General features: G+C 36.8%; 1 protein-coding gene and 2 long non-coding RNA genes across 3 annotated transcripts; all 3 read left to right on the plus strand.

The window, feature by feature from the left end:
- The first annotated feature begins 915 nt into the window (after positions 1 to 915).
- LOC119774013 lies at positions 916 to 1,372 on the plus strand. Its single transcript, XR_005279480.1, has 3 exons — positions 916 to 958; positions 1,097 to 1,120; positions 1,324 to 1,372. It is a non-coding gene; the product is annotated as an uncharacterized LOC119774013 (long non-coding RNA).
- Positions 1,373 to 2,046: 674 nt separating this feature from the next.
- Positions 2,047 to 4,186, plus strand: LOC119774025. Its single transcript, XR_005279481.1, has 6 exons — positions 2,047 to 2,104; positions 2,297 to 2,344; positions 2,455 to 2,632; positions 2,764 to 2,865; positions 2,943 to 3,017; positions 3,143 to 4,186. It is a non-coding gene; the product is annotated as an uncharacterized LOC119774025 (long non-coding RNA).
- A 5,864-nt stretch (positions 4,187 to 10,050) lies between these two features.
- LOC119774019 (small membrane A-kinase anchor protein-like) lies at positions 10,051 to 13,270 on the plus strand. Its single transcript, XM_038271282.1, has 2 exons — positions 10,051 to 10,430; positions 11,038 to 13,270. Exon 2 carries the CDS (start codon positions 11,197 to 11,199, stop codon positions 11,452 to 11,454), a length of 258 nt encoding a protein of 85 aa, XP_038127210.1. The 5' UTR covers positions 10,051 to 10,430; positions 11,038 to 11,196; the 3' UTR covers positions 11,455 to 13,270.
- Positions 13,271 to 13,381: the final 111 nt, after the last annotated feature.

The raw sequence follows: 13,381 nt of genomic DNA on the forward strand, positions 1-13,381 counted from the left end.
TCTTTTTTTACTGACATTTCTGTGATGTTTTCTTTTTAAGAACTGCGGATGTGAAAATTGATCCTGTAAAGCTACTGGAAAAATTAGGGTAACACTTTACCTTTTTAAAATTGTTAAACAATAAGTAAACTCAATTTGAACTATACTGTATGTTATTATTCTACATTAATCGACCACTAATGATTTTTCATCTCTCTGAGGCCAGAATTTATGATTCAACATCTGGATTCCTTCTATGTATAGTTTGTTTATATCTCCAATTTTTTCTTTATAGCTCTCTTCAGGGAACCAGGGGAAAAGTTCTGGTCAAACTAGGCTCAGGGTATCAACCTGACAGGTAATATGCAAAAAAAATGATACCTAATAATCTTAAAAACTAAAGCATATTTCATATTACTTTTTGAATAAGTTCTCTAACATTTTGTTTTCCCAACAATAATAACTACTGTTACGCCATTTGATTTTAGTTTACTCAAGATGAAATACCTTGCTCTGAAACTAAGAGATTGATATATAGATTAACCTAAAATCACCAGAGATCCAAAGTAGCTAATCGTACACCCATTTATCTATTTACTCTTGTCATGGACTTGTCAAAGTATTTAGAATAAGGTTGTCTTGGTAAAAGATTTTCTTACATTGAGGGATGTTCCTTTTTTCTCAGTTTCTAATAATAGTATTTTCTGATTTAATCCTCTCCACTGTCGCTACAAGCATGCTTAGTGTGACGGATTGCATTTCTGTCAATGAGTCGATGCAATGGACTGGTTTCCCTTAGGTAGAAAACTTTGATTGAATTTGACTGGATGATCTGGTGAACTGTAAAGTTCCTTGAGATGACATGTGTTGTAAATTGGCGCTATATAAATTAACTGAATTGAAATTGACATAACATTCATGCTCTATTTTTTAGTATAAAAGAATTTTTGGACGTGGACAACCAGTGTCAGGATATAAGGTAAAAAATCTTGCTTGCATTATTTTATTAACACCTGACACATACGACACAAGGTGTTTAAAAAAGTATATCTTTCTTGTATGACATTGTTGATAAAGTGTAATAGAGGCAGTTTGACATATAGTATTTTTTTTACAGAATGTCCTTGACTGAAATGATAAGGTAACTGCATGGCTTTAATAAGCTTTAATCAATGGTATCGATTAGTTAAATTTACTTAAACAAAATAAATAAACTGCACGCAACTACTGTATTTCCATATGATAAATCATCATATGTTACAGAAGCCGATGCTTTTAAATTTTCTTTCATGATTAACTAAATAACAAAAATATTTATTTAATTCCATGAATTTCGCTTTAAAGGTCGGCTTTAGACAATGGGGAGGATGCGCTGAGAAAACTTCACGAAAGGTAACATACATGCAGAAATAGGAAACACATATTATACCTATAGGGTGGAGATATATAATAGCTATGTATATCATGGCTAAGCTATATAATAGCTATATAATAGCTTAGCAGTTTTTTCAAAATGATCAAATCTTTTTCAATCTATTCGAGAACTTTAAACTCAAAAATTTTCTACAGACTAAACAACTGATTTTCATTCATCAGTGACTGAAGTTAAGTCGTGAATCTATTTTTATGCCATCTATGGTTAACAAAATAACATCTAAGAAACTGGTCTTACATTTTAGTTGTAGAAAATATAAGTTTGTCAGGGAAAAGTAAATATTTGCAGAGAAAGTATGTAATGCAGTCATATTTGTTCTTGAAGCAAATCCTATCCAGTTAATTTGGTTACATGTGTTTCTGTTTTATGTTTATAGGCACTAATAAATAATTGCTTGGTTCATCCTCTAAACTTTTCATTTTTGTTACCATGGAACTTTATCCTCTCTATGCCTAAATCTTTCAGAATGACCCACAAAACACACATTTTACACAGCCTAAAAAACTATTAAAAGCTTAAACACAAGTTTGAAATGCCTAAAGCCTTGTTTTGGGTCTTTTGCTTCCAGTGTTTAAATAAATACATTTCTGTTCATTTCTTGAAATGAATGTTATTATGGGCTATTTCTAAATCAATATTTCCTTGTTTTTACAGGATAATAAACACAGAAGAAGAATTTAAAAAGGAACGGTGTGTGTCTTTTTATGCTTTCAATCACTCAGAGACATAATTTCTACAAAAAATAGAATTAATAAATAAAATTAAAGTACAAATGACTAACACATATGCATGATATCTATTGCTTTATCAGATGTTATCTATATGAGTAACATAGAGAAGAAAAAGTTTAATAAATTAACATAGTGTATGTTTTTTTAACAGATCTTCTTTAACTGAAAGGATTGAAGAACTAACTTTGTTTAAAGACAGGTACTGTACATTGGTAAATTGTAGTTTATGAATTTAGCATCACTTTAAACTATTAATAAATATTGTTTTAGGTACTTGGCTTTAAGGATTGTTGTCCATCTTATGTGCAGAGTTGCAGGAGATGTTGCTTCTTCAATCAAAACAGGAACAACCGTCAACCTTAACAATCCAGTTAGTAAACCAAGGCTAATTGAGCTATATGATGATCTGAGGCGCAGGTGGCCGAAAATAAAAAGTAATCTAAAATCAAGACAGGAAAATCCGGACAGAACCAGAAAAGTGATACAGGTACAGTATACATTGATAATGTCAGATAACTTTAGTGGTTAATTAGTAATTCTTAAAAAACGTTCTTTCTGATCTAATATTCTGTTTTTGATTTTTCTTTGTTTGTATGTAATTTACGTACATGACACCAGACACAATTTAAAAAAGCAAAAACTGATATGTTAGAAAAGAAGTGGAAAATAGATGATATTTTTGGACTGAATAAGACCAAAACTGAGGCACCAGCTTCAAAGGTACTTGAAAAAAAAAACGAATACTCAAACTTAGTAATCTGTGTTGTTGCTAATTCAATTGCTAACACTTGTTCCAGGTTAGGGAGTGCAGAAAGTTAACCATTCAGAATCTGCAAATGGCCATCTACAGTGACAAACAGTGGGGTTTAAAGGTTTGTTTGATAAATCATATTCCTGTAGACAATGAAAAAACTGTTATATCATTAGTGAATGTAAAGTTGTACTTTTTTTTTCCATGAATGTGATTTTGGAAAGTGATTTTAATTCTCTTCCATAGGATCCAACACAAGTAACAATGCTTGAAACACTGAAGGATGTGATAAATGATTTGGAAACTGAGTGCTACAGGCTGGGCTGCCTGATGGCTCTGAATGATCCTCCTCTTGAACCTGACTGGAATGATCCCCCCGAAACATATGACAAGTGGGACATTCTCCCTAAAAATATCACAGAGTCTGTAAAGAACCAAGAAAAGATTGCATCCGTTTATTTGTGAAAGTACTGAATTGTCACATTAATGTCAGAATGAATAGGTTAATTGCTTAGATTCTTTACTCTCCTTTGTGTAAAATGATAGATTATTTGGCAGCTTCGTTGAGCTTTTTGGTAAATTTCAACTTAAAAATAGAAAATATTCATTATTGCCTGTACTATGTGTTAGTTTCCTTTTGGTTGTTTCTTAATTTCTGTACTTTCTGATCATATCTGTCAGCCTAATGCTGTTATAATGCTGTAGTCAAATGTTACCAGCTACTAGTTTTACTCTGTAAGACACGTACTACTTAGACTAGATTTACACTTTTGATAACGCTTATACTTAAAGTAGCTCAGCTTATCCTAATCAATCTCTGTAGTTATGTGGCCATAGGGTTAGGCTGCTTGAGGACATAGGAACCACGTTTCATCATTTAACTTTATCCTACATCTATTTTCTAATTTTATGTTAGTTTAACTTCAGGTTTTATTGTATTATCTCTGATTTTTCTCATCATGGTAGCTTCATCTGGCCTTGAGTTCTTTAGCCGTGACACCATTCTGGAGGGAAGCATTAGCTGTGTTACTGCAGTCAGCAACTTCCCTCATAGATGATGTAGTTGGGGCTGTTTCTGAGTGCTTTGTTCGGTGCTCTCTTTCATCTCTTTTGACATGAAAACTGGCTTTACTGTTTCTTTACTGTTTCTTTCCTAAACACAGGCACAGATGGAGATAGTCTTACCCTTTCTAACATAGAAATATATATTTATACATCAGTATTTCTACGTTCCTTTTGGGTGACTGCTACTGTCTTCTTAAAAACCATCTTAACATCTGAAGAGAGCTGCTTACACTGAGCCTGGTTCTCCTGGAGGTTTCCTTCTGTTTAGGTTGATTTTAAGCTCTCCACTGGTGCTGCATGCATGTTCAGTGTGAGGGAATACCGCACACTCAACAACACAATGCAACAAGCACCACATGCTGGGTTTCCTTAGACAGAAAACTTTTAACCAATGAGTATGTATGATTTGATTGAACTTTTTCTGTAAAGTGCCTTTAGTTGACAAATGTATAGGATCTATAGCATATAAATAAACTGGATTTAATTCAATTAAAACTAAGGATTATGTATTAAAAAAAAATGTGTTGCTATTAATGGGCTTTTCTAATAAATAAATCTGGGCATGTGGAATTTTAGAGATTTGAAAAATTTACCTGTTTATACTAAAATAAGACACTTGCTGTTGTCAGATTTCTGAGAGAAGCTAAAAACGATCTATTACAAGTGAAATTATTGACTAACAAGTTTTTCTCATTTTTTAACCTATTTGATTTATACTATCGGCAAGACACTGTGGTGCTGCTAATGGCTTCCTAATGCCAAGACCTACCACATAGAATGTGGCGGTTGGCAGCCAAGATTGGATTGGAAAAAGTGGGATGGATGCCATCTCTCAAAAACAGACCTGCTTTTTCCTGAAAGGTTTGCCAATGGGCCCTATGCATAACTCCACTACTTCCTAAACTTAAGGCAGCTTTTTTGTTTCTTGTCTTTTTCTTCTGGATAAACTGTTTTATCTAGGTGTGCCTGACCTGAGTAGACCTACATTCAGAGAAATTTTATTGTCATCTGTATACAGAGAGTATACAAAAACGAAATTTCATTTGGTACAGATCTCATGACATTTCCATTTCTTAAAGTGCAGCAGTGAGCAAATGTAAACTTCGGGAGAGAAAACATGGTGCAAGAAATGCTTGATATGGTCATTTTGATGCAGAGACTGTGACATGATTTAGAGTTTTTCAACATTCAGCTTAATCACTTCCTCAAGTAGAAACGAAAGGAAATAAAAGACTTAAAACGACTTTATTGTAATTTTGTAGACATAGAGTGTAGTCAAAAAGAAACTTTGTGCAGTACAGCTCTAAAGACATTTTCATTTTTAAAGTGCAGCAGTGATAAAATGTAAACATAAGACGGAAATGTGATTTACAGTTTCCAACACTGAGCTTCTTTTTTTTGTAATAAAACTCCATTTTACACAACATTCAGCATCCTAATGTCAGTGGGGAAGAAACTGTTCTGGAATCTGCTGAAACCTGCATTGGATGATTCAAAGTCTCTTCCCAGGAGGGAGAACAGTCCATGGTGGGGGTGTGAGGGGTCATTTATAACGTTACGGGCTCGGGACATGCAGCAATGAGATGAAATGTCTTTAATGGAGGGAAGAGGAGCCCGATGATCCTCTCTGCTGTTCTCGCCACCCTCCTCACCTTCTTCCAGGCTGAGGCGCTGCAGCCTCCACACCACACAGTGAGACAGCTGGTCAGAGGCCGTAGTAGCAACTAATGACAATTAGTTGGCTCAATACAGCCACACGAAGAAAAAAAAGCACGTGAAATACGAAGAGCTACCAAAAGAAAAGTGCAGCAAAAGAAAATGCGTTTAAGTGTGGTTATATATAGTTAGAGCAGATGGGTCACAATGGAGATGTGGGATCAAATAGACGGTGTCAGAAAGACCCTACAGATCATCAAATCCAGCAGAGGAAAATGGAAAGTGGTGCAAGTTGCCTTATCTTGTCCACACGGAACGTTCATATATTAGTTATTTTACCACCTTTCTGTAAGTCTGCCGAGATAGTAAATTATACTTTTATTTCCAATCTAAAATATGCTGAAGTTCAAGGTTTTCTAATGAAAAAAAATGTAAACACATTTTGTGGCAGAGTCAATACTTTTCCAAAGACTTTGTTTCATGAAACCAATAGAACCAAGTTTATTTCCATATTTGATCATTGCGATTGTGACAGTGTGCTTAAGTTAATGTTACCTGATGAGTATAATTTTATCTATTACAATATTAATTACCATTTCCAAGAAATGGAAAATAGTATCAATATCAGTTTAGATTTATTTATTAACTTTGAAAACTATTGTAGGGATAAGATAATTAGTAATTGTATGGAGGAAACATGCTGCTTAGAGATTTTTTTAAAATTCAATAGATTTGGTAGTATTAAATCTACATTCATGTCATTAAAGCTGATCAAATTGACTTCCTTTGTTATTTAGCTGTAGATGTTATCCTCGTCCAGAAGATGGCACCATTTCCCAATTTTTTGGCAGTATCTATTTTTCCTCACATATCATTCTCACAAACACAAAAACAGACCGAGCTGTTGCTGATAGAACATAGTTCAAAGAAAGATATGGAGGCTTACATATTAAAAGAGCACAATATAGTGTGGTGATAAAAAAACATAGGACAATTACAATACAAACTTAAATAGAGGTTAGACTTAATTGTGATAAATGAAGAGCTTCTAAGTTTTATTTTGGTTTAAATTATTATTATCCTGCTCTGTAGTACAATCCACCTTTATATACATTCCTGAGCTGAACACATTCCAGACCAGCTGATGGAGGGATAGATGAAGACGAATATTAGTGTTGATGCACAGGAGCTAATATCACAAATGGTCCTGATCACAGTAGTGGGGCTTTCATTGGATGGATAAAACCTAACTGATCAGAACACTTTTTTTCTGGAATGAGGACATTGCCGTGATGCAATTGTTACCCTAAAAAACATTTGAGCTTTGATTACATGAAGAACAATTACTGTATTCAGTCTAACACTGAAGAGCAGGAAAGATGTTTTCAGTCTGGACCTAGGCTGCATAACCCATTTAGATCATTTGCATGACCTAATCATTGCACGCAGGTTGGCTAAAAAGAGCTGATCACCTCCAATGGCTTTAAAAGCTTCCCCCATCATCTCTTTTGGGACTTCCTTACCTACAGTACTATTGTAGGAAGAATAAGCTACAAACAAGCATTACTGTTTGAGTAAAACCATGCACTCTGTATTGCTTGTTGCCTTAGAATCATGAAGGTTATTTTATCACTGGGTTTTGAACATTTACTGTCAAATGTTTGTGTCTACTCCTTACTTGTGAAGACTAAAGCATTTTAAGCTTTCAGGTTCCACGCTAGAGCTGTTGTATTTGAAATCCCACAGCTCCATCTTAGAGCACATCACAGGCCCATAAAGAGTCAGCCTTCTGTCACCTAAATAATCTCCAGGGTTAAATGACTAATTTCTTAACATAATCTTAAAAACTCATCCATATATTTATCTTAAGTAGAATTGATTTCTGCTATGATGTTTTCACAGGTCTGACTTTTCTTGTGTGTACATTTAAATCATTTGAAGTGATTTTTTTTTTTCTTCTTTTAACATTACGATTTACCTTTGTGGTGTTACTTGTCCACAGATACTTTAGATTTTCCTGTAAATCAGAAAACTTTTACCCTTTCGATTTTTTAAAGTGAGAGGTTTTAAATAGGTTAGTCACTCAGTGCCATTTCCTTGTTTCCCAACAGACTGTCTGTGGCACTTCTCCTGTCATTTAGTTCCTGACATCAAAACCTTTCCTTTTCCCTGCTGCATCTTGGCCTCGGGATTTAGGGACAGGGTTTACTTTATCAATTTGGCCCCTGGGATGTGGCATTGTTTGTACTTATTATCTCGACAGAAAGGCTGTCCCAATTAGAGAGCCTGTGTCACCACACCAGTGTTATCATGTGAAGGAAGACTGTCTACTCTATACTCTACTTAATAGATAAGTAATAAACAGGCACATATATAACAAATAAAAGAACAATCCTAACAATCCATCCACATACACAACAAAAAGTAGAAGAGATGCCAAACAACCATCCCAGGAGTTTCTGAAACTATAGTGGAAATGAAACTGTTAGAACTTTGGTCCGGCAGCCAAGATAATCTTAGAGAGAAGAAGATTTCTCCTTTAAATTGACCAAATAATCAATCATTCGTTCATCCTGAATCGGCTAGTTCTCAGAGGAGCTGATCACAAAGTTCAAAGAGTTATTCAGGTCCTCCATGGCTGCATCCATCCTCTCCTTTTGGACTTTAAGAGACTATCACCTGCAAACAAACCAACACAATAACCTGAGTAAAACATCCTTAGTTTTCAGCCTAATTTATTATGTAATTATACTTTGGGCCTTTATTTTTTTTGTATAATTAGATTTTTTTTTATATTCCGGATTAGAATTGTGTAAATAGTGAATGAAGACCTTTTAATGAATTCTTTATTGCAAAAATACTTTTAGCATTAAACCGGACATAAAGTGTGTTTAATCGGAACAAGCCTGCAGGGTCGTTAAGTTCACGTCAGTCATGTTTGTTCTGACAGATCAGATTTCTGATTCTGCTGCTTACTTTTCTTTACTGTTTTGTTATAATTATTTTAACACTCATCATGTCACAGTAGGAATATAGTTTTATTTTAATAATAATCAAATGTTTGCTTAAAGAACCTTTTACTGTGCTATCTAAACATAATTATTCATGTTTCGAACCTAACTTCCTTTCATTCTTTATCAATCATTTTATCTTTTTATGTTATCATGTTATCTTATTTATTTAATGTATTCACTGTAAATATTTGTTATGTTTTGAACCACTGCAATGTACTTTTTCATTTTCTTCTTTTTTAATAATCGTGCTACTGATATGTGCAATAGTGTCTTAATTTGATAAGTTTATACTGTGTTAATAAATGCAACAAAGGTGTCTTAAAGTAACCTTTTATCCAAACTCACTCCAGGAAAAATATCCTGAAATGCCTGGATTGTCTTTTGTGTGTTTGTTTTTTATTTAGAAAAAACTATGAGTTTGGATTTTTTTTTAAAGACACAAAACTAGACTAAACCTCATAAACTCTCTGCAGGAAGTGATGTGGGCCCCCATTCCTGTCTGCTCTATGTCGGCCACCTCCGTAGAAACCAGTTAATGCACTTCATGGGTTCTGCTAATTAAAAAAAATTTTTTCTTCAACAAATTTACAGAGGCTGTGTGTGCTTGAGTTGTTGTTTTTGCAGTTTGTCTCTGTGTTTGCATGTGATAGACTGGTGACCTGTCCAGGGTGAACCCCGCCTCTCACCCATTGGCAGCTGGAGATAGGCACCAGCGTAACCCTGCAGGGATAAGCATGATGGAAAATGGATGGATGGAAGTTGAACCATTAAAAAAAATGTTTAATTGTTTTTGTTTTTATTGTATAGTTTTCTGTACCAGAACATAAAAATACTTCCCACTGTTGCCTTCTTGTAAGAAGGTTTGTAATATTTGTTTCTTTTTTGTGACTGGTGGTTGGGTGTCAAATAAACACATTTTAAGGGCCATGTGTGGCTCTAATGTAACTCTTTAGACACCCCTGGGCCAAACAGTACAATGATGGTATATCAAAGTTGATTTTTTTCTTGATTAAATAAACTTAAAACAAATAAAAGAGAGATTTTTTCCCCCCCAGAATTGGACCCAAGAAAAAATGAAAGCAGACAAGAGTCCAAAGAATTCTGTAAAACTTGAAGCCAAGCTTCCTTAGAACGAAAAACAGAAAAATTATGAAAAACATAAAGGAATAACATCCTGAGATGCAGAGCTTTGCTTTGTGACAAAGATCCAGATATAAACATCTTCATCTCGTGATCATGGGAGTTGCATGAGGCCCCATGACACTTAAGTTTGATTGGTCTGCGCACAGACGCTATTTCTGTCATTTATTCTAAATGTTTCTCCAGTCTTGTAGTTATGTATTTGTCCAGCAGATGGCGGCAGTGTGCAGGGCAGCTGCAGAGCTGCGGCTCGGAGCGAAGCGAAGCGCCTGGACTCCTCCTGAGAGCCGCTGCGCTCATCCGGACTCCCTCCACTCTCCTCCCTGTCTGCCGCCGAGCTCCTCCGGCTGCAGACCGACCTGAAGGCGGCACAGAGACCCGTCCAGCAGCCTCAGGTTGTTTTCCTGGTTTTTAAACCTTCCTCACAGATTATCTGTAAATCTGGCACGATGCGGGCGCTTCATCCAGAATAACAAACCCAGAGGCAAGTTGGGACCGATTTTTGGATTTGAATGGTTTTGGATATCTTGTGAGGAACCTGTGGTGAAGCGGGTTGAGTCCACAGGGTTTTATCCCTGAACGACCTTGTGTTTTTCTTTCTGTGGACGCAGGATTTTCCGGGAATGGAGAGGAATGGGATTGCTTACACGCAGTGAAAAGTATGTAGACCTCCTCTGGATCATATTTACATGCAACATGTTTGTTTGTTGTTTTTATAGAGAGGCTGCTCTCAACTCATCTGTCTAATATTAAATTAAATTTCAGCTCATTAAATTGGTCAAATTCTAAGGTTTAGGTTGTGTTACCTACTAGAGGGACCCCCCCTCCCCATTTCCACTCCTAGGCACACATTCTGCATATAAATCATTGATGGCCTGCATGCTGTGTGGCTTCCAGCAGGATGCTCTCTGAATGAAGCACATGTATGGCCTGTAGTGGAGCTGTTACCATGAATCTGGGTGCAGAGGCTTGTTCTGTGGAACAGATGGGACACACAGGCTTACATCTCCACCAGTCCAGAGCTAAACACACACACAAACACACACATGGACTTGTGCCACGCCACACTATCTCAGGCTGATGGATTGAGTCATAAAACACTCCAGGGCAGAGGCTGAGGGGAGGCTGGTGACCCCTTCAGAGGTGAAGCCTTGACCTCCAGTCTGAGCTGCCAAAATAAAAACCTTGGCAGTACCATCCCTTCTGGGGGTTTTAGGCAGCTTCAGGAAAATAAAGCAGTGAATTCTTCCTATTTTCTCTTTGCAGTTCAAGAAATCACGATCGCCTCCCATCGCCAAAGGAGGACGGTCTGATCATCACAGCTTGGATCTCAGAGATGGATAACAGTGGATGACAAAAACCTAAAAACCAAAAGTTGACAGAGGAGCTCACCCTGCAGCAAGTCCATGAGACATCCTCCAGAGCATGGGGTGTGTCAAATCCAAGAGGAGCGATGCCTCCCAGCATGCCAACTCCACGGAGAAGAAGGCGCGAGGAGAGAAGGCCTATTTGGTGGGTTCATCGGAGCCGGCCTCGGTGGAGGGCTCCCCCCAGGTCAACCCGGTCCTACTGGAGTATGCTCAGAAACTGTCTGAGGAAATCGTAGCCCGGGCGGTGCAGCAGTGGGTGGAGGTGGACAGCCGCTACAGTGACATCCCCTACATTGAGTGTGACGTTCCATGATGGGAAGCAAATTCCACATGTGGATCACTTGGACACCCTCTGGACCTTTTTTTTCTTGAGTATGCAGAACAAAAGGAGATCATGGGTTTTTCTGTAGTGAGACTGAGTACGAGGGAATTCAGTTTTGACCTACTTTTGGATGGGATTATGCTTGGGATTGATCCTAAAACCCTCCTCCAAACTGACCAAAGCGTTCTGATCCCAGCTCTGTGATTATGGGAGCAGTAGTAGGTTTGTGCTCATCTTCCTCTGTCTATATCTGTCCATGAATGGACCTATGAACCCAGGAATACCGTCCGACACTCGATCCTCATCATCTCCTCTGTACCAGGCAGAGCAGGGACTTATTAATAGATCAGAAACACTCCCTACCATGGAATTCCTTATAGTCAAGGGGAGTAACTCCTTTTGGCCTAAAAGGAGATACTACAGTAACATCCTCAGCTCTGCTTCTCTCACTGCCAATACTTCGCCTTAATCACTGCCCTCCATCTAACAGGACCTCAGATTTCTGAAGTACAGATGATGCATTTCTAATTGGACGCGGCCTCTAGACGTGGCAGGGACACAGAACTTCAAAAGGGTTGGACTCATGGGGGTAGTGGAGCTGAGACACTGCTAAAAAGATCCTGAACCACCCGACAAAAAATGTTGTAGGCCTTGTTTTGTCCCCTTTGTGTCACTGTGCCATCATTACTGTGCTGGTAATTCTTTAAACCCGTAATACAGTTCCTTTGGTGCTGCTTCAGGTACTTACCAAATATACACACTGCAAACTGTGCAAAAGTCTTGAGTAATCAGTCGTTCCTTAAATTTTGTATTTGGTTGTCTGAACCTTCTCATATAGGCTGTTAGAGGGTCTTTAAAGGTGGTTCTCTACAACATTGACAAAATGTCATTGGTTAGAGCCATGAAAAATATCACAGAAAACCCAGTTTGACTGAAAGAAGGTATGAGCTCCAACAAGATGATTCTCAAGAGCTTACAGGGTTCTTTCCCATCATGTGCAGTTTGAACTTTCAAACCTGAAACAAATCAGAGCAAAATTGCTGTGTCAAGGTTTTTTCTTTCCTCCCAAACAGAAAACGTTCGTAGGATCTTTAGAAGTGGTCTTGATCAAAGTTTCTCCAGACTCTAAGAAAGATCTTGAAATCTTTTACGTTGGTTTCCATTAGCTCTTTATGACATTTCAATCATTTAATGTGAAGATGTGTTTTATTTGAAATATTGGGTTTTTTTTTTATTCTTACTAGTCTGACCAGTTCATAGAAAATAAAATGTATTGGATCTACAAATGTCCAACCTCCATCAGATGATCAATAGAGAAAATAGCCATGAAAGACACAGAGATGCACATTTCTGGAGCTGAAGTTCTCTGTAGCACAACTGCCACCATTGTTACCTTGGTTCTGTTTTACTGGTAAAAGAAGTTTTAGGTTAAAGACAAGATGGTGATTTTTTTTTTTTATCCACTGATGTTTTTTCTGACATAAATCACTTAACAAATGAGAACAGTGCATATCCATTAGAAAATGTTCATTACTGTGCTTCTTTTTTTATCAGAGCAGCCATATTGGATTTTAAAGTCAAAGTTTGCAGGAAGCCTCATATGTTTCTTTCTTGGTGTTTTGACCTCAGGTCATTTTAATTTTTATTTTTAGAAATGTACATTTGATAACAAACTTAACAAACAGAGCCAATATTTTTATGAAAAATAAAGCCTTGTCTTTTAGTGGTGGCTAACAGCTTTTTGGGGAATACCCTTGTTGGGGAAAAACAAAAAAAAAACATTTCCCATCAAACTTTTTATTTTGGATTTTTCATGGATTTATCAAAGGAATCAGGAACAAGTTATTTTTCCTCTGTTTTGGGAACAGTGATTCATACATTTGTGATTGAATGGGTCATCATCAGAGTTAGGTGGATA

Source organism: Cyprinodon tularosa, unplaced genomic scaffold, assembly GCF_016077235.1.
Source record: "Cyprinodon tularosa strain WSP-4 unplaced genomic scaffold, ASM1607723v1 ctg798, whole genome shotgun sequence".
Lineage (NCBI taxonomy): Eukaryota > Metazoa > Chordata > Actinopteri > Cyprinodontiformes > Cyprinodontidae > Cyprinodon > Cyprinodon tularosa.